The sequence below is a fragment of the Wickerhamiella sorbophila genome, assembly GCF_002251995.1.
Source record: "Wickerhamiella sorbophila strain DS02 chromosome Unknown contig1, whole genome shotgun sequence".
NCBI classification, from domain to species: domain Eukaryota; kingdom Fungi; phylum Ascomycota; class Dipodascomycetes; order Dipodascales; family Trichomonascaceae; genus Wickerhamiella; species Wickerhamiella sorbophila.
Genome location: NW_020193984.1, coordinates 1513538 through 1532091, shown reverse-complemented (window position 1 = coordinate 1532091; position 18554 = coordinate 1513538). Strand labels below are relative to the sequence as shown.

Here is an 18554-nt window from a genome sequence, read left to right as displayed (position 1 = left end):
TTTATCTCTGCGGAATGGGTATAAAATTCCCCACTATGCAACTAGGAATGTTATACCAGTCCCGCCGAATAGTGAAACTAAAACTACACAGTCGGCGTTTACGGCCGTCTCTTGTGCGAATATTACAGGACGTCAGGACGGCTTTCTGCTCAGAACTGAACGCAACGTTGGCATATTTTTCCCAGTAACTGACCGTAGACTCCTCGGTCATCAGCTCATAGATCGTCAGCCGCCCATCTCGGAGATCGTCTACACTGCACTCGACAAGCTCTGCAAACTCTCTATTCCCGCGATAAATCTCTCCTGTACGTCTCCATAGACATGCCGGCATTGCAGTGGCCGAGAACATCCAGTCGTAATTGAGCAGCATCCGCTCAAAGTTCTCTTCGACTTTTACAAGATCAATGTCGTTGAGCGACTTTGCGACAGCACGAAAGGCCGGTCTGACGACGCTTAAAGAATCGAGGATTCTCTGCTTTGATTGTGCGTTCATATAGCTGTCCATATATACCCTCAGTCGATCGTAGCCGTCGGCATAGTTGTACGGTCTCATCAACCCGGCCTTGTGTTTTGCTGAAATGACCTGCTTCAAACGGCCCTCGGCACTTGTGTGTTCTGGGTCGGCTGCGGTTAACATGAACTGGTCAACTGCAGGGCTATCGCTGGGCTTTTGCTGCGAAAACTGCAATTGCGGGGTAGAGTGCAAGTCCATTGCCTGCACCTGAGCATTGAGAGCTAGCCCTGCTTCGTTTTTCATGGGCGTCAAATGCTGGGAAGCCGGGTCAACTTGCATTGGCACGGCATGCTGCTGTTCTGTCTTGACCGCATAGGGAGATCCCAAGTCGTATTGTAGAAACAGAGCGTCGTCGTTGATCATAGTCATAAAGTCATTAATGGTGTTGTATTCCAGGCCCGAGTTCTCGGCTCCTGGATTGTCCGGGTATTGGTTCCCCGACTCTTGTTGCGGGGCCCCAGATGGCTCGACGCCTGACGGCTCAGTCGAGCTGCGACGAGATCTGACTTCGTCGTGACACAAATGCCCAATACCTCGTTTTAGGCAGCGCGAGCAGGGTCGCTGGTCGTCGCACGTCATATGAGAGCGCCTACAATAGACACACGCAAGGTCCACTTTGCGCTTTCGAGGTTTTGTCTTTTCGGCCATGGTCTTAGTCAAAGCTCCAGAGAGGCCGCGGTCATGCTAGATGAAAGCAGGAGTAGTTAAGCGGGGGGACAGGTGCTGGAACGAAACATTGGCTAGGCGATAGAACCCCAGCTGGCTGTCAATAAACCGCCAACCCCCCACAAGCTTCCGCAATGCGCCCGTAATACCCAAACCTGGGACCCCTGGCGGCCGAAATCAGCGAGGCCCTATAAGCATTGGTCAGCCAATCTATCTGTCTGCTTCCATGTTTAGCCTCGCATTTAAACGAGCATGCAAACCCCGTCAACCTGTACAGTGGTGGAATAAATTCCGTTTTAATTCCACAGGAGCTGCCGGTCCCTCTGGACCCAAGCGGCGACTGACTGCAGATGAGTACTTCAAGTTGCTGGATCTCAAGAAAGCCCAGAAGCGAAAGGATACCCTGACGCTTGTTCTGTACAGCTCGGGCATCGTTATTTGGTTTACGACTCTAGCATACGCCTCTGTGCCTCTATATCGTGCCCTCTGCTCACGCACTGGTTTCGGTGGCACCCCAATCACCGACTATACAAAGTTCAGCGCGGACCGCATGCAACCAGTTGACCGCAGCCAGCGGATTTCGATCAAGTTCTCCTCTGAAGTGTCGCCGCAGCTGCCCTGGACATTCAAGCCTGAGCAGCGCGAGGTCCAGGTTCTTCCCGGTGAGACTGCCCTTGCGTTCTACAAGGCCAAGAATCTCAGCGACGAGCCGCTGATCGGCATCGCAACATACACGGTGGTTCCCGACCGGGCTGCTGCGTACTTTTCGAAAATCCAATGCTTCTGTTTCGACGAGCAGCTGCTGCTGCCTGGCGAAGAGATCGACATGCCCGTGTTCTTTTTTATCGATCCAGACTACGCCCGTGACCCGGCCATGTCCCACACCAACGACATCGTCCTCCACTACACATTCTTCAAGTCGCTCGAGTCCGAGGACATGGCCAAAAAGCTGTCGGATCTGGGCCGCATAGGCCCCGTGGTCGAAGAAACAGCCGCTCCTGGGGCGTGATCTAGCTCTCCAGTTTTTTTGTACATAAATTAATCTATTTGATCCATTGCCGGCATCGTCGTGTGCGGATACTCTTTGTGGGACGCCAGGCTTGGAGCTTCACAGTTTTCCCAGTCGATTTTGATGTTTGGTAGCGACTCTGTAGGGCTTTGGTAAATAGTGCATGAGTGGGTGGTCTCGGGGTCGTGCATGACAGCTGCATGGTCGCGAACCTTTTGCAGAGCCGCCGCCAGCGTTCTGGTGAAATCAGCATCAGAGTGCGACTGCTTGTTGGGCTCCTCCTCCATGGTCTGCTCCCATGTCTCTTCGGGGCTTAATGGGGGGCTCGTAAACCACAGCGTTCCGGCATCCGGCAAGGCCAGGTACTTGGGCTGGGCATGAAGGTTGGTATACTCGCCGAAAACAACCGTCGAATCAGGATACTGGTGCTTGAGGCGGCTCATTTCATGAGTAGCTGCTGTTGCCGTGGCGAAAATCGCCAGCACGCGCGCAAAAGACTTGAGATGGACAGCTTGAGCCAGCTGGTTGCTGGTGCGACTCTCCGTGAGCTGGTTGGCAATGGCCGCCAATTCCTCGGTGGAGGCATTGCAAATTAAAAGCGTGTTGCTTGACATGGTCGCAAAGCGCTCGTCCGGCAGAAATTGTGGATGTAAACAGTCAGTGGGGTAGTCAAATATGCCTCTTTTTCGCTTTTTCTTCCTGCGTCCGATAAGCTAAGCAGGGCTTAGCGGGCACGGCACTCCACGGCGGTGCTTGGCTGCCCCATGAAAGGTTATTGGTTTAGAATGTTTGGGCGCGCTCAATGTGTAATTTTGTCAAATAGCTTCTGTACAGACCCTGCCGCCCGCTCAGCAGCCTTTCATATGGCCCCGCGGCTTCGTCCTGCTGGTTTGATTACATGCTTTACATATTGATGGCCGATACGGTCATCCCGGCGTTTATGGAGAAAGAAGGCCACTATGGAACCATTTTCGAGAACCGCATGCGGGCCGCTGGCTACCGGGGCGAATGCAAATACTATGATGTTTTTGAGGCCCAAGAGTATCCCCCGATTGAGCAGCTGACGTCGTCTGATGCCGTGTTGATCACTGGATCCAAAAGCGATGCCTGGAGCGATGTGCCGTGGGTTGTAAAACTCACCGACTACACAAAGTCTATTATTGGGAAATGCCGGGTCGTTGGAATCTGCTTTGGCCACCAAATTGTCGGCAGGGCTCTGGGCGCGCCCGTCGGCCGCGCTGCCGATTGGGAAGTGAGCGTCTGTCCAATGGACCTCACACCAGCCGGTCGTAGTCTACTCAAAAATGTGCCCTCCGACAAGCTCCAGCTCATCCAGCTGCACAAGGACCAAGTATTCGAGCTTCCTCAGGAAACGGAGCTGTTAGCCAAGAATGGTGTCTGTCCTATTCAAGGCTTCTATAGACCAAACAGCCTCCTATGTTTCCAAGGACACCCTGAATACACGCAATACTTTATTGAGTCCATCTCGAAAACCCGCTTCGAGGGTGATCGGCTGGAAGATGTGCTTGCTCGATCCGGAAATCGTAACGACGGGCCCGCACTAAACAAAGATATAGTTCGCTTTATCAATGGCGAGTTTTAATTCTTAACCATACGTGTAGAATCGCCTGCCCGGTCCGTGCTTTTTGCGAGGCATTGCATGGATCTTACATTATCAAAACAAGCATCACGAGCGAGGATCAACTAGCGCGGCTTTAAATGAGTCAACTCCCTGGCAGATACAGAAACCGCCAGTCAAATGGGGCACCGCCTTCGTTACTTATTCGGATGGGCACAGAAAAGAGGTCGGAACGACCGATCGTTGCTCCAGCCGACTCCGCGGCAAGCTCGCCGGGACCAGCTCGGAGCCCAGCGGCTGCACCTGCCAAATTGACGGTTCCCGTTGACCTTCCGACGCAGCCGGTGAAAATAGTTCTTGACCTGGATGCGACAGTGGCGAATATGATGGACAAATTGCTGGCCCAGCATCGCCACGAGATGGGAGGGTCCAACGACGTGATTATTTGGGAAGTAGCAAACCAAGTGCGGCGCCCGGTTAGACTGATTGAGAAAGTCAAGGCTGTTATGGACACCTGGAGGCTGGACTCTGGCTCCAGGTACTGCTTTGAGACGTCGCTGGGTGACGTGCGGTACGATGTACACTCGCTTGCATCGCTGATTCCTAGACGGGATATGCTCAAAAGCCCTCCCGAGCTTAGGAACCTGATTGTTCATTTCTCTGTACCGCGATCGCGCTCGATGTCGCCCAGCGAGTGGTCGTTGTGTCTACTGAATCTCCGTAACGGCACAGTGTCCATCACGCAGAGATCGCACACAAACTCGCAGCTCAAGTACTCGAGAACGCTACAGATCTCTACGATTGACATCTACGAGCTCACAAAGAACGTTGGGCCGGCAAAGCACACATTCGCCTTGCGGTCCTGTCTCCCCCGCAGTTACTTTATCGACTCAAGTGACAGCATTGTATTTATTAGCCTCGACTCGGACCCAGACTACTCGGTGCTCCGAAACGTTGTTTACACACTGAGGTCAACAGCCATTGAACATCCACATGGGTTAATCATGTCCTCCAATTCAGTGAACCTTGTGTCGGGTCCTCCGTCAGGCAGCACCAGCCGAGAATCGACTCCAGCGGTTCTATCGCGGGCAAGTTCTCTGCGCAAACCATTAATGATGGCACTAGACTTTGATCATGATGCACGTATAGCACCCACTGGAATGCTAGGTCAGAGGTACGACGCGCGAGCCTACCAGATGCGTGCTCAAAGTAATTCACCAGACCTGGCGCTTGCGCGTCCCGGAATCGATCCCAAGTCTTTGGTCGGGCAGCTGAAGAGCACGTCAATGGAGGATCTACCTCAACGAGGATTAATACAAAGAGTTAAGTCTACGACGAGAAGATAGATAAGAAACGGACTAGTTAGCGTCAGGTAAAATGGTAATAAGCATTTGAAGGGGTCTTAATCCTCCTCAGCAACACGGACCATGTTGATCATCATACGTACGTTTTTGGTGAACAGAAATCAGAGTATCCTAAAGGTGAAATATAAAAGTCGAGTTTAAGTAAGCAACGGCCCCTGGTTCAACTTAGGGTTTAGGGCTCATATTGTCCCAAATCAATTTTCAGTGTCTTACTCAAAAATTAGGTGCCGGGGAACATCGACTCTATCGCAATGCCTTTCCATAAGACCCAGAAGTCCGCTGCGTACCACTCCCGTTTCCAGACTCCTTTCCGTCGTCGTCGCGAGGGTAAGACCGACTACTACGCCCGCAAGCGTTTGGTCACCCAGCACAAGGCCAAGTACAACTCTCCCAAGTACCGGTTGGTTGTCCGTTTCACCCAGAAGGACATCGTTGCCCAGATCGTTTCTTCCCAGATCACCGGTGACGTTGTTCTCGCCGCTGCTTACGCCCACGAGCTGCCCCGCTACGGTGTCAAGCACGGTCTCACCAACTGGTCTTCTGCCTACGCCGTTGGCTTGTTGATCGCCCGCCGTGTTCTCCAGAAGCTCGGCCTGGACGAGACCTACCAAGGTGACGAGGAGCACTCTGGTGAGTTCTCCCTCACTGAGGCTGTCGAGGACGGCCCCCGTCCCTTCAAGGTCTTCTTGGACGTTGGTCTTGCTCGCACTACCTGCGGTGCCAAGGTCTTTGGTGTTCTCAAGGGTGCCTCTGACGGTGGTCTCTACGTCCCCCACTCCCCCAAGTGTTTCCCTGGTTGGGATATCGAGTCCGAGGAGCTCGACGCCGAGGTTCTCCAGAAGTACATTGTCGGTGGCCACGTCGCCGAGTACATGGAGGAGCTTGCTGATGATGATGAGGAGCGCTACCGCCAACTCTTCAACTCTTACCTCGAGGACGGCGTTGAGCCCGATACCATTGAGGACGTTTTCTCTAACGCTCACGAGGCCATTCGTGCCGACCCCGCTGCCAAGCCCACCGACAAGAACAAGGAGGCTTACAAGGCCGAGGGTCTCAAGTACAAGAAGACCAAGCTCACCAACGCCGAGCGCAAGGAGCGCATTGCTGCCAAGATCGCCACTTTGGTTGCTCAGGAGTAAAAAAAATATGTAATCAGTTGTTTGAATTGCTTCTTCTATAAATATTAGTCCAAGATCTTCTCGAGATCTAGCGCATGCAGCTTCTGCAGCTGGGAGAGGAGTGTTTCCGCATGGCCACTGCTTTTTTCTATCAGGGCCTTGCGAAGGGTTTCGCCAGTAAGATCGAGGTCCTTTTCGTTCAGAATATCCGGGTTCTGGGCCAGGAAGGTGTTGATTTTATGGAACTCACCCTCTTCATGTTCCTGCTTTTTGAGACTCAGCAGCGAGGACACCGATGACCGACGACTTAACGATGGCCGGAGTGAATCGACCGGAGTGACCAGGTCGTCTCCTGTCTTGTCGTCCTCTTCACGAACTAGGCCAGAGTAAACAGCACATTCCTTGATCAACCGGTCAAGTGATCCATCGTAGTAATACAGGCTGATAAGTTTCTCGCGCTCCGACACTGTCAAGGTGTTGTAAGTTTTTTTCTCCAACAACTGAGCCAACTGTTCGCGCACTTTGGTGCGTAGAGATACGACCCTGTCGATAGACTTTTGATCAACATTCATTTTGGGGTTCTCCCGCAGGTGCAGAGTCAATGAATTGATATCCCGCTTGAACTCATCGACATCCTTTTCTCCCGTAAACGTCTCTTCTATCTGGCCATTGAGAGCCCCTGAAGTACTCCGTTCGAGGTTTTCGATGCAGTACTTTGTGAGCTTGCCCCGATGAGGCTCTGACCAGTCATTGAAATCGGCCTCCACGGTAACTAGACTGCGACTCATTCGCACAGCTACACACAGAGCCGCTGCGCTAGTCTCTGTCCACGATCCGTTATCCTTCAACGAAAGATACGATAGTTTGTGACAATGTGAGATTGCTTCGCAAAGTGAAACCATCACATCGTGCGTAATGCCACACCGGTTAAGACTGAGGCGCGTCAAATGCCGGAAGGCAGGCAGTGACTCAACGAGGTGGGGCAGATCCCTAGGGAACATCTGGGGGTTGTCGCTGAGATCAAGGCTTTCGAGTCGCTGGCTAATCAGCTTTGTTGCGAATGGATTGCCCGTGGCAGGGCGGTTCAATTTCGTACCATTCAGTTCCAACCGCGCAATCTGTGGGTTATACAGCAAATCGCGCACTGTATCCCACTCTTGGCTTAAATCGTTATGGCTGAGATCCAATCCTTCGACTCGGGAACCCTCGGCGGCAGCCCAGGCCCTGATGGCTGCTATATCGTCATGGGTCAAGTTGTTGCGGGACACACTGAGAGCACGTCCGTTCTTAAACCCATCTTCCAGAAGTAGCTTGAGATATTTTGTGGGAATCTTGGTGCCCTCAAGATCCATGAGTTCGACTCCCGGACGAGCTTTGAGGACTCTGTCGAACAAAGACCAGTCCATATCACGGCGATTAAACTCTGGGATACTCGATTTTTTTTCTGAAAAATCAACCTCCAGACTGAGAGCAGTGAGGGACGTGGTACGAAGCATAAACACACAGAGGTATTTCCATCCAAGCTCATCAAGTTTTGTATTGCTGAGATTGATCCTACCAAGCTTCTTGGACCGCTCAAGTCCACACAAAATGATGCGTAACATTTCACTGGTGATCACGAGATTCTGTAAGTTGACGCTTATCACTGGCACAATAGTAACAAAATCACTGAACGCAAGAATCTCAATCATAGTAGGCTTGGTATTGCAGATTCGCAGGCTTGTGATCGGAGCGCGGGCATCCTTCAGTTGTCGCAACATACTTTTGATGGGCATAATCTCTCGTAAATGACAACAACGTGTGTAGATTTTCTCAGGAGACAAATCCTGTTCATCAGCATCCGATTTGACTTCTTCTTCCTCGTCTGATGATGCGAGTTTTTCTCCCGCACCATAGCTGCTATTTCGAGGGTTATTGGGGACTGGACATTTTACTGTCGCATCCAGCAGCTCACGGTCCCATTCTGATTCTTCTGCTTTATGCATGGTTTGGTTTTCACCAGTGACTTTACTGAAAAAGCCGCCGCGAGTCTTACCAGTGAGCTGGCCGTGCAGTCGAGATGCATTATCAGCCGCTTGAATTGTTGCCTTTTGAGCGACCTCGCTATGATTGGAATCCAAGTAGCGACAAAGCCCCAACTCTTGGAAGCGTTCAGACGGCGTTACGACAAGTTTGCCGTCGGGAAGGAACTCGACATTGCCCTGATGAGGGTTCAAAGGAGGGATGATTTGAGGGGGGTCTTTTGAAAACACCTGTGCCGAGAACCCCACGTGTTTGATCATGAGTGGAGCGAGCTCTGGGACCGGACAGGTTGTACTGGATTTACTCATGCTCGTGATCGATCCACGTTTGGCAAAGGTTTTATCAACACAAGCGCTGGCGCTGCTGGAGGCTCTGCGGTCACGGTGTTCGGTTGAAGTTTTGGAAAGGCGCCTGAACCTGTCCTTGAAACTGCCAGTGGACGACTCTGGGGATGCAGGAACCAGGATGTCACTATTTGCCGCATCGAAGGGATTTTTGAACTTTAGGAAATCTTCCTGCACAGACGAACTTTTCTCGATGGGTCTTGGTTTGCCCGGCGGGTCAAGTGTAGGCGGCGGGGGCGAGGAGGGAGATGCATGCCTATCTCGCTCAAACCCGAGCTTGTGACCGAGGTTTCGGAACCATGATTTGCGGCGGTACCCAGTGATATCATCCACGGCTCTTGCAGGAGTTGCAGCATTGGGACGGAATCGTGCAGTTGGTAAAGACTGCGTACGACTGATTGGGGCCGAAGTGACGTTCTCGGCGAGCTGACCGTTAGTGATGCTTTCGGCACGTTCTTGTCTAGGCATTGAGAACGGTAGCTATTGAAAGGTGATCTTGTAAAGGGATAAATCGACCTGATCACAGATGCAAAAGTTGGTGGGGGGAATCGTATTCAGTCCGCTGGTGAGTGGGATCAGACTCAGAGTTTAACTGGTGGGGTAGAGGATGGGGCGGGATGCTTTTAGCAAGTGGTCACTCCTTATGTAAGAGCGTTGTTTTCTCTCTCCGGTTTGGGCAAAAAGCCTCGGCGGCATAAACTGGCCCCAGCGGCTGTAATACGGGCAGTTTCAACAGCAGCAGGCAAACAAGATTTTCCCGAGGTTTTTTTTTTGCAACTTTGAGATATGTCGGACCCCCACGGATTGTCCGTGGGCGGTGCCCTGTAATATGCAAAGGCGCATGCATTCCTGGCCTTTGAAGCACCTATCGTCCCACCCTAGGGTTGGTGATTGAGCAGTATAGGAAGCGCTGTCCAATCTTGTATGACATAATGATTCTCCAGCTTCTTTCGTATGTAGGCATTCTGGGAGGATTAATCGCGCTGGTTTTGACGATTGCGGCGGGACTGTACTACCTGAGCGAACAGGTCGAGGTGCACACCGTGCTGGCGAAGCGTGTGCTGGTGCGGGTCATCATAGCCATCATAGCAACGCACGTTCTGCTGGTCCTGCTCGACGGTATGCCGATTATGCGGTCTTTGTTCAGTTTGGGAGTGAACGTGGTGTACTTGCAGACGATGAAGCGGTTTCCGTCGGTGGAGATTGCGGGGCCGGCTTTCATTCTGTCGTGCGTGGGCGCCATTGGTTCGCACTTTTTATGGTTTTCCTACTTTAGCGACGACGCCATCCCGCCGCACTCTATTCTCAACGAGTACCCGGACTATCGCGGACAGACGCATCCTCCGTTTCGGGAAATTGCATCGTTTTTTGGGCTCCTGGTCTGGCTGGTGCCGTTCTCGTTATTCATCAGTCTCAGTGCTAACGACAATGTGCTGCCAACGGTGAATCCCGAAACTGCGTCCCACCGGCGTAAGGGGCTTGCCCGGCAAGTTATCGAAGATGCCTGGCACCGCATTGCCCAGGCAGCCCGAGCGTGCGGTATTGATATGAGTAGTCCCAAAGACGTTATTGTATAGTTTAATTGCATCTGATTTTATTCTCTGCGGGCCCTGGCTCCAAACGGCCCTTAAAAAACGTTGAGTACATCCCCATCCGAAAAAGTAAATCCGGCCCTAACCCTAATGGGCCAAAATGCTTAGCTGTCTGCCCAACAATCTTTGATTTCAACCCCTCTTTGCAAATGAAGTCGATTTCTGGACTTGCCAAGGTTTCTTTGGCCCAATCGACCCGTGCCATGTTGGCTGGCGGTATGGCCACGCCCTCGCCTCTTGCTGCCCGTTTAGCTGGATCAGCTCGCCGTGCCTCAACCCAGGGCGAACAAGCCACCGTGACGGTGCGTGATGCCATCAACCAGGGTCTTGCTGAGGAAATGGATGCCAACGACAAGGTCTTCGTCATGGGCGAGGAGGTTGGCCAGTACCAGGGCGCCTACAAGGTCACGCGTGGACTGCTTGATCGCTTTGGTCCCCAGCGGGTCATTGATTCCCCCATTACTGAGATGGGCTTCACTGGCTTGTGTGTGGGTGCCGCCATGGCCGGATTGACTCCGGTCTGTGAGTTTATGACTTTCAACTTCGCCATGCAGGCCATCGATCAGATCGTTAATTCCGCCGCAAAGAGTCACTACATGTCTGGTGGTGTGTTGTCGGCCAACATCGTCTTCCGCGGCCCTAATGGTTTCGCTTCCGGTGTCGCTGCCCAGCACTCTCAGGACTATGCTCCTTGGTACGGCTCCATCCCCGGTCTCAAGGTCGTTTCGCCCTATTCCGCTGAGGACGCAAAGGGCCTGATCAAGGCCGCCATTCGTGATCCTAACCCGGTGGTCATGCTTGAGAACGAGCTCATGTACGGTGAATCCTTCGCCGTTGGTGAGGACTTCCACTCCTCCGACTTTGTTGTCCCCATCGGCAAGGCTAAGGTCGAGATCCCCGGTACTGACGTCACCTTGATCTCGCATTCTTATCAGCTGCGTCACTGCTTCGCTGCAGCCAAGATCCTCAAAGAACAGTACAATATCAGCGCTGAAGTTCTTAACCTGCGCTCTATCAAACCTTTGGATGTGCCTGCCATCGTCGAAAGTATTAAAAAGACCAACCGTGCGGTCGTTGTAGAGTCTGCTTTCCCTGGCTTCGGCTTGGGCTCCGAGATCTGCGCCCAAGTGTCCGAGTCGGAGGCCTGGGACTACCTCGACGCTCCTATTTCCCGTGTCACCGGCGCTGAGGTGCCTACTCCTTACTACAAGGAACTCGAGGATATGAGTTTCCCCAACGCCGACGTTGTTGTCAGAGCAGCTCGCCAGGTTTTGTATCACGAGGATGCCTAAAAAAATGAAGGTAAATAATGCACATTTTAAGAATAAAAAAACAACAGCAGACTACATTTTTTTGGATCGCCAAGCCTGTGTAGGCAAGTTTTGGAGACGCTCCAGTGTTCTTTTGATAAAGCCGTAGAATAAAAGCACTCCAGCAATAATGCAAACAATATTCATGACATAGTAACCGTCTCGCTGGGTGGTGCACACGCCGTCGAGGTCGCGGCACCGTTGCTTGGCCGGCTCGGTCGTGCAAGAGTCGCCAGTGGCACTGCAAGTAGCCGTCGTGAACCAGTCGACGCCCGCCAGCACGAGGGCTCGCGGCCAGGTACCGCCAAAGTTGGAGATAGTGTTTAGTACTGTCATGTACGTTCCGCCAATGACTGGATCAGCAATTTGGGTGTGGAAAGCACAGATAGACACGAATTGCACCGTTGACAAGAACGAGCCAAGAACGTGGACAACCGTGACATAGACAAGGTAGGTGAACGTTGCGCCCTGCTTGGGGAAAAAGAACACCTGTGACATAGAAATAACAGCAAAAATAAGTCGACCCACAAACGCAATTAACCATGGCTGTAAGGGAGACCACCTGGTTGACCACTTGGCAGCCATATAGCCAAAAATAATCTCAAAGGGAAAGTCGATGAGGACAATAACTGCCAGATCTTCTTTAGACAGACCCTTTTCGACCAGCTTCAAGTTCGTGACGGCTTCAGCGGCTTGAAAGGCTATTTTGGCAACAAGATGAACAAGAATAAGCTTCTGCATATTCTCCAGTTGCAGCACACCAAACATTGTGTGGTAGATGTGCTTTGTGCTTTGCCAGGCATTTTGTCCTAAATCTTCATCCTCTTTATCTTCGCGGTAGAAGAATGCAACGAACGCTGTAACAGCTAGATATGCAAAAGAGCATAATCGTAGGTATTCAGGGAACGACACCAGCCCTTCATCGCGGGGAACCGACCTAAAGTAGCGGTTGGCCAATTCTGGAGAACTCAGAGCCAGGAAAACAGTGAAGCTAGTGAAATAGCCGCTGTTAATACCAATAGTTTGAGCAGTACTGGCATATGGAAGCGCTGGTTTAGACAGGAGCGTTAAAGACCAGCCGTCCACAGCGATGTCCTGAGTGGCCGAGGCGAAAACCAAGACAAAAAAGAACCCAGTAATGACCGGTAGCTTGGTCTCAGCAGTCTTTAGCAAGTCATCAATACGGAAACTCAAAATCAGCAGCACCAAAGCACTAAACAGTTGAATTGGCACGATCCATGATCGTCGACGACCAAAACGCGGCCAGAAAAATGCATCAACAATAGGACTCCAGAGCAACTTGAGACTATAGGGATAGCTTGCAAAGGAAAAGATTCCAATTTGACCATAACTCAAATGCTCTTTGAGAATGAATGGAACACTACCGAACGCCAAACCAACTGGAACTCCCTGGAGGTAATAGAGCATGGTCAGAAAATAAAAGCCGTTGCGGTCGCGTTTTGAAAGTGAGCCAATGCTCATGGACACGGGCTGGGCCGTTTCAAACTCACCGTCGACATCAAATTCCGCCACTGGCAGCGACATTTCCTCCCGCTCCCGTTTCCGGTGTTGGAGCTCAATGTGCTGGTCCATTAGTCAACAGGGAACTGCAGCAGGCCCGCACGCATTATATAGAAAATAGAGTTAGATAGCTTCCTCGACGAGGTTGTCCTGTTTTGTCTCAGGCACACCTAATGTACGGCCGAACGGATACTTGCCGCCAAGGTAATACACAATATAGACCTCGGCGTAACCAAAGATCAAACCGGTGAGTTTTTCAAACACCGAATGAAAATAAATACTGGTCATTAACAGCATCCACGTCCAAAATGCAACAAGGGCGAGTGGAATTTTAACACTCCAATCGAATGGTTCGGTATGGCTGGTATGGTGCGCGATCTGGGGTAAGATCTCATTAAGAAGAAAAACACTAGAGTGCACTAGTAAGAAAAAATGTCCACTAGGGTCATGGCCACCGATCCACTTGCCACCAACCTTTCTGCATAGCTGGCTTGTAGCTATTGTCTCTGCAAATTGGCTGGATTCAGTGCTCGCCTTGACAGCTGCAGCTACGCATTGACCGCCAGTCCAGACAAAAATGCGGTCCATTAGGGGCGGGCCCACCATCCATTGCGTGAATAAAATCCACCAAAGAGTCGCAAGTAAGTAACGTATGGTGGCATGTACCAGTGCACCTTTGTTTTGGGGGTGTTGTAGTCGATAGGAGGCCCAGAAAGCAAGTGAGGTCCAAAACCAGCCCTGCTTGACAAAAACTCGATTAAATATATTACTCTTCAAACCAAAATACGACTCTTGCGCCCAAAAACTTGCCAATTTACCAATTAAAACAATTGACGGAAACAAAACCGCCACCACGTATTGCGGCCATCTCGGATAGTGTCTTATCTCATTTGTCATAACGGACAAAGCGTTGACAGCGTTGGATCGTATATCAATGGAGAGTGGACCGTCCCCAACACGATGGGAAGTCGAGCTTGAGTTTGTTCAGTCGCTGGCAAATCCAATGTATGTGCATTTTTTGGCCCAAAACCAGTTTCTCGAGGATCCTCGGTTTTTGAGGTACCTAGAGTATCTTGAGTATTGGCGGGAGCCAGAAAACGCCAAAAGCATTGTATATCCGAATTGTTTGCATATGTTGACGCTGTTAAAACAGCCCACGTTCCGTCAGGAGATCTGTAAAGTCGAGGTTGCAAAAATGATTATGGACGACTACTATGCGAAATGGGCTGGCGACTCTGCCGAAGAAATGCAGCAGTAATTTAGGTTAATTTGAAGCACCTTTTCAAAAAATCGGCAAATAAAACAGTATTTTGGGGGCGGTGTGGAACTGGGTTTCCCCTCGCCATTATACCTCGAATTGGAAACATCGACGTTAGATTCGTCAGATCAGCTGACTTCGCGTGCTATGCATAGTGTCTGCAGAGTCCAAGATTTCTCCAATCACATTACCAGCGATGGCAAAAGTGGTACCAGCTGTTTTGGGCTTCAGCCTGAGACAACCGAGACTTGTTTCGACTAAAATGGTACCGGCTCTTTCGGGCTTTTGTCTGAAATACCCGAGGCTTTTTGCAACTTCAGTTTCCCGACGCAGTGGACCAACCATGTCATTTCCTTGTCTTGACAAGTTAGAGAAACGCACACAAATGATTGCCGACAAGGGCCCCGAGCCCTCGTATTCAAAGGCAAAGGGGTTTGAACTTTATAAAGTACCTGGAACTGTTCAATTGGATTATGGTCGGACTCTCGACAACGTCGAGATTGCCTACGAAACATGGGGAACTCTAAATGCTGATCGGTCAAACGCCATTCTTCTTCATACCGGTCTTTCTGCATCCTCGCACGCAAAGTCTCAGCCCAACAATACGGACCCCGGTTGGTGGGAAAGATTCATTGGTCCTGGATTGAGCCTAGATACCAACAAGTTTTTCATTATTTGCACAAACGTTCTCGGCGGTTGCTATGGCTCTACCGGACCTTCATCTCTGTCCCCTGAAGATGGCAAGCCATATGCGACAAGATTTCCTATTGTAACCATTCACGATATGGTTCGAGTCCAATACCGGTTGGTGAAAGAACACTTGGGCATCTCTAAGCTTTATGCTTCCGTGGGCTCTTCTATGGGTGGTCTTCAATCGCTTGCTTATGCTGTTGAATTCACCGACAGTGTCGGCAGGGTTGCGTCGATCAGTGCCTGTGCTCGGTCCCATCCCTCCTCGATTGCCATGCGACATGTTCAACGTCAAGTCTTGATGGCTGACCCCAATTGGAAGCGAGGCTTCTACTACGACGGGATTCCTCCCCACGTGGGAATGAAGCTGGCCCGCCAGCTCGCAACAATTACCTATCGATCGGGCCCCGAGTGGGAAGATAGGTTTGGAAGAGACAGAATGGATCCAGAAATGATTCCGGCCCTCTGCCCCGATTTTCTAATCGAGACGTATTTGGACCATCAAGGCGAGAAGTTCTGTTTAGAGTACGACCCCAATTCATTGCTCTATGTGTCAAAGGCGATGGATATGTTTGATCTTGGCTACGAGAATACGCAGGTCCGGGCTAAATGGCGTAACGGTGTAACTCAGGCTAATGCTTGCTCGCTGCCCTCAAAGCCGTACGAAGAGAAACCACGAGATCATGTTCAGCCCTGCAGCAAAAGCGATCTGGCTAAGGGTATGGCGGCGATGGCCCAGCTCCCGACGTTTGTGCTTGGGGTCCAGTCTGACGTGCTCTTCCCGTCCTGGCAGCAGCGGGAAATCTACGACGTCCTCGTCCAGGCGGCCGGCCAGCAACATCACCATATCCAGTACCACGAGCTGAGTTACGCCGACTCCAAGTTTGGTCACGACACGTTCATTTTGGATATCGAGCATGTCGGCAAGCCGCTACAACGCTTTTTGGAGTCTTAATTTATTCGAAAGAAGCACATATTTATATACAGAAACATTAAAGCGCCATATCCGGGTTGTTGTGAGCCAGATATTTGAGAGCCTTTGCCTTGCGTTGCTCGAACTTGCGGGCAGCACGGGTGTCTTTCTTAGTCTTTTTGAGCGGCAAGGTATGTTCGCCGTAGAACTGGGTCTTGAAGAGGTACTGCCGAGACATGTGGAACTCTGCCATGACTGCCTCATCGCTTAGGCCGAGCTTTTCAATAGTCCACATGTAGCGCTCCTGGTTGGTACGCTTGAGGTAGAGCAGGATGTTGCGGCGGGTCTGAACAAGGTGCTCGAGCTTGCGTTTGGCCTGCAAGTCCTTCTTTGTGTCTTTGGCGTGCGCGGCTAGGAACTGGATGCGCATGGTCAGAATAGCTGCCTGAACTTCGCTGGAGCCAGTGTCGCCAGGGAACCGCTCAAACTCCTTGACTGCAAGCTGAACAGCCTGCTTTTTGTACTGCTGCTGGTTGGAGTTATTAAGGCTCACCAACCGAGCGAAAATCTCCCGCTTGCGAGCCTCTGCTTGGCTGACTGCCTCGTTGTGGGCAAAGCCTGTGCGCTGTTTGGCGGCTTGCTCGGCACCAAACAGAATTTTGGAAGACTCCTCGGGGCTCAGCTGGTCAATCTGGTTCTCGGCCTGGTTAATACTGGCCCGCACTCGCTCCAGAAATGGCACCTGCGCCTGGCCTAGCACCGGGTCAACGTACTCGGGCTGTGGTCTGAAAAGCTCTTTGGCCCAGTGTTTATGCAGTCGGTTAATCTTTTTCATATACTTTTGCCGCGCCTGCACGGGCACAGACGTGTGCAAAGAGCGCACAAACCCTCCAAGTCTGAAAGACATGATGAAAAATTTGTCAGCGGCCATGAGACGTATATTCTGTATGAACTAGACGCTTTATAGAGGCTTGTAAACTAGAATTCCGAGGGCTCACCAGAAACAATGACGGTATTGATTTTCAGAATCATGCGAGTGAGCTGGGTGGCCAGCAAGAACTGCTGCCGTTTGCCAATCAACGGATCAATAACAAAGAGCTTCTTCATATCGTTAGATCCAGATCCCAGGCAGTCGATACCGAGCTGGCTCATCTTCGATGTAACTTGTTTAGATTTGACATCGGAAAGAGCTTCAATCGCATTCATACCCGAGTTTTCGGCTAGGGTCAAAGGGATAGAGTCCAGGGCCTTGGCGAACGCTCGGTAGGCGTACTGGTCGATACCAGCGTGTTGATCAGCTTCGTCAGAGACGGCCAGCGAAGCGGCAATTTCCGCAGCACCACCACCGTAGACCACGCGGTTGTCGCGGACCAGGTTGCGCACAACACACAGCGAGTCGTGAAGAGCACGCTTAGCTTCCTCGACAATCATATCGTTGGAGCCTCTGACCAAAATCGAAACAGTACGCGGGTTAGCACAGTTCTCGACAACGATCATGCGGTCTTGTGTAGTGCCGAATTCAAGCTCACGAATAGATCCAGCTTCACCCAACTTATCAGCGTTGAGGTCTTCGAAACGAGCGACAATGCGACCCTGAGTAGCCATGGCAAGCAGCTCGATCTCGGGACCACCAACCCAGCGAATAGCAGGAAGCTTGTTTTGCAGCAACAGATGGTTCGCCTCGTCGTCAAAACCCCACTGGCAAACAACAAAGTTAGCACCGGAGTCTTTAATCCTCTGAACCATTCCTCTAAACGTCTCCTGCTCATACTCCTGAAGCTTCTTGAACTCCTCAACACTGGTAATGTCCAGCTTGTGTTTGGTTTTGGGCTTGGGGGGCTCAAAGGGGCAGGTCAGGATAGCAATCTTGGCGTCCTCAACTGTGCGGGGCATCTGGGGGTGAGACATCTCTTTATCAATAATAACACCCTTCACCAACACTGAGTCGCGCAGAGAGCCACCAGTCTTGCCCATAACCTTGATCAGCTCAAAGTCCACGTCTTTGCGTTCGCGGTCGGCGACACCCAAAACAGCATCCACAGCGATCTGGGCATACAGATCCTTGCTTTCCGAAACAACCTTCGAGCCCAAAGAAGTCCTTGCAGCCCGCAACAGGTTCGCGTTGTCCGAATCCAGCGGAACCTCGTCGGCGATTCTGTCCAGTTCCTTGATGGCGACCTGGCAAGCATCCTCGTAGCCATTGGCAATACGAATAGGGTGAATACCCCGATCGATAAGCTCGTACGCCTGCTCAAGAAGAGCACCGGCCAAAACAACTACGCCAGTAGTGCCGTCGCCAATTTCCTCGTCCTGCGAGCGGGACAGCTCAACCAGTAACTTTGCGATCTGGTTCTCGACCTGCATCTGTGACAAAATCGTGGCACCATCGTTGGTCACCGTGATATCACCGTCCTGCGAAATCAGGATCTTGTCCATTCCGCGGGGGCCCAAAGATGTTCGCACAATACTTGCCACAGACTTTGCTGCAAGAATATGGGACTTGACCGCCTCGATACCGTGCGCCCGCTGCTTTGTGCCTTGATCCCGCACAATAATCAGCGGTCGACCCATCTCGTCTTGCGCCATAACGGCATTAGACAGGTCTGGAATTGCCATTTGTCCACCAGACATTTTGTTAAGATGACAAATCTGAG

General features: G+C 51.4%; 15 protein-coding genes across 15 annotated transcripts; 8 read left to right on the top strand and 7 right to left on the bottom strand.

Annotated features, from left to right (window-relative positions):
- Position 1: 1 nt before the first annotated feature.
- Positions 2-1162, bottom strand: B9G98_00933 (Regulator of drug sensitivity 2; the record flags this gene model as incomplete). The annotated part of the gene is made up of 1 exon (XM_024807491.1): positions 2-1162. One exon carries the CDS (start codon positions 1160-1162, stop codon positions 2-4), a length of 1161 nt encoding a protein of 386 aa, XP_024663259.1.
- A 244-nt stretch (positions 1163-1406) lies between these two features.
- Positions 1407-2189, top strand: B9G98_00932 (Cytochrome c oxidase assembly protein COX11, mitochondrial; the record flags this gene model as incomplete). Its single annotated transcript, XM_024807490.1, has 1 exon — positions 1407-2189. The coding sequence occupies one exon, from the start codon at positions 1407-1409 to the stop codon at positions 2187-2189; it is 783 nt and encodes a 260-aa protein (XP_024663258.1).
- Positions 2190-2218: 29 nt separating this feature from the next.
- B9G98_00931 (hypothetical protein) lies at positions 2219-2803 on the bottom strand (the record flags this gene model as incomplete). The annotated part of the gene is made up of 1 exon (XM_024807489.1): positions 2219-2803. The coding sequence occupies one exon, from the start codon at positions 2801-2803 to the stop codon at positions 2219-2221; it is 585 nt and encodes a 194-aa protein (XP_024663257.1).
- A 299-nt stretch (positions 2804-3102) lies between these two features.
- B9G98_00930 (Putative glutamine amidotransferase-like protein C13C5.04) lies at positions 3103-3792 on the top strand (the record flags this gene model as incomplete). Its single annotated transcript, XM_024807488.1, has 1 exon — positions 3103-3792. The coding sequence occupies one exon, from the start codon at positions 3103-3105 to the stop codon at positions 3790-3792; it is 690 nt and encodes a 229-aa protein (XP_024663256.1).
- Positions 3793-3977: 185 nt separating this feature from the next.
- Positions 3978-5114, top strand: B9G98_00929 (hypothetical protein; the record flags this gene model as incomplete). The annotated part of the gene is made up of 1 exon (XM_024807487.1): positions 3978-5114. The coding sequence occupies one exon, from the start codon at positions 3978-3980 to the stop codon at positions 5112-5114; it is 1137 nt and encodes a 378-aa protein (XP_024663255.1).
- Positions 5115-5383: 269 nt separating this feature from the next.
- On the top strand, positions 5384-6271 carry B9G98_00928 (60S ribosomal protein L5; the record flags this gene model as incomplete). Its single annotated transcript, XM_024807486.1, has 1 exon — positions 5384-6271. The coding sequence occupies one exon, from the start codon at positions 5384-5386 to the stop codon at positions 6269-6271; it is 888 nt and encodes a 295-aa protein (XP_024663254.1).
- Positions 6272-6315: 44 nt separating this feature from the next.
- On the bottom strand, positions 6316-9084 carry B9G98_00927 (MAP-ous protein 1; the record flags this gene model as incomplete). The annotated part of the gene is made up of 1 exon (XM_024807485.1): positions 6316-9084. The coding sequence occupies one exon, from the start codon at positions 9082-9084 to the stop codon at positions 6316-6318; it is 2769 nt and encodes a 922-aa protein (XP_024663253.1).
- Positions 9085-9548: 464 nt separating this feature from the next.
- Positions 9549-10193, top strand: B9G98_00926 (Protein SVP26; the record flags this gene model as incomplete). Its single annotated transcript, XM_024807484.1, has 1 exon — positions 9549-10193. One exon carries the CDS (start codon positions 9549-9551, stop codon positions 10191-10193), a length of 645 nt encoding a protein of 214 aa, XP_024663252.1.
- Positions 10194-10357: 164 nt separating this feature from the next.
- On the top strand, positions 10358-11500 carry B9G98_00925 (Pyruvate dehydrogenase E1 component subunit beta, mitochondrial; the record flags this gene model as incomplete). Its single annotated transcript, XM_024807483.1, has 1 exon — positions 10358-11500. The coding sequence occupies one exon, from the start codon at positions 10358-10360 to the stop codon at positions 11498-11500; it is 1143 nt and encodes a 380-aa protein (XP_024663251.1).
- Positions 11501-11551: 51 nt separating this feature from the next.
- B9G98_00924 (hypothetical protein) lies at positions 11552-13111 on the bottom strand (the record flags this gene model as incomplete). The annotated part of the gene is made up of 1 exon (XM_024807482.1): positions 11552-13111. One exon carries the CDS (start codon positions 13109-13111, stop codon positions 11552-11554), a length of 1560 nt encoding a protein of 519 aa, XP_024663250.1.
- Positions 13112-13162: 51 nt separating this feature from the next.
- B9G98_00923 (FIT family protein scs3) lies at positions 13163-13645 on the bottom strand (the record flags this gene model as incomplete). The annotated part of the gene is made up of 1 exon (XM_024807481.1): positions 13163-13645. The coding sequence occupies one exon, from the start codon at positions 13643-13645 to the stop codon at positions 13163-13165; it is 483 nt and encodes a 160-aa protein (XP_024663249.1).
- A 328-nt stretch (positions 13646-13973) lies between these two features.
- On the top strand, positions 13974-14297 carry B9G98_00922 (Mediator of RNA polymerase II transcription subunit 31; the record flags this gene model as incomplete). The annotated part of the gene is made up of 1 exon (XM_024807480.1): positions 13974-14297. The coding sequence occupies one exon, from the start codon at positions 13974-13976 to the stop codon at positions 14295-14297; it is 324 nt and encodes a 107-aa protein (XP_024663248.1).
- A 196-nt stretch (positions 14298-14493) lies between these two features.
- B9G98_00921 (Serine O-acetyltransferase) lies at positions 14494-15942 on the top strand (the record flags this gene model as incomplete). The annotated part of the gene is made up of 1 exon (XM_024807479.1): positions 14494-15942. The coding sequence occupies one exon, from the start codon at positions 14494-14496 to the stop codon at positions 15940-15942; it is 1449 nt and encodes a 482-aa protein (XP_024663247.1).
- Positions 15943-15979: 37 nt separating this feature from the next.
- Positions 15980-16831, bottom strand: B9G98_00920 (37S ribosomal protein S28, mitochondrial; the record flags this gene model as incomplete). The annotated part of the gene is made up of 1 exon (XM_024807478.1): positions 15980-16831. The coding sequence occupies one exon, from the start codon at positions 16829-16831 to the stop codon at positions 15980-15982; it is 852 nt and encodes a 283-aa protein (XP_024663246.1).
- A 47-nt stretch (positions 16832-16878) lies between these two features.
- B9G98_00919 (T-complex protein 1 subunit epsilon) lies at positions 16879-18531 on the bottom strand (the record flags this gene model as incomplete). The annotated part of the gene is made up of 1 exon (XM_024807477.1): positions 16879-18531. The coding sequence occupies one exon, from the start codon at positions 18529-18531 to the stop codon at positions 16879-16881; it is 1653 nt and encodes a 550-aa protein (XP_024663245.1).
- Between the last annotated feature and the right edge of the window lie 23 nt (positions 18532-18554).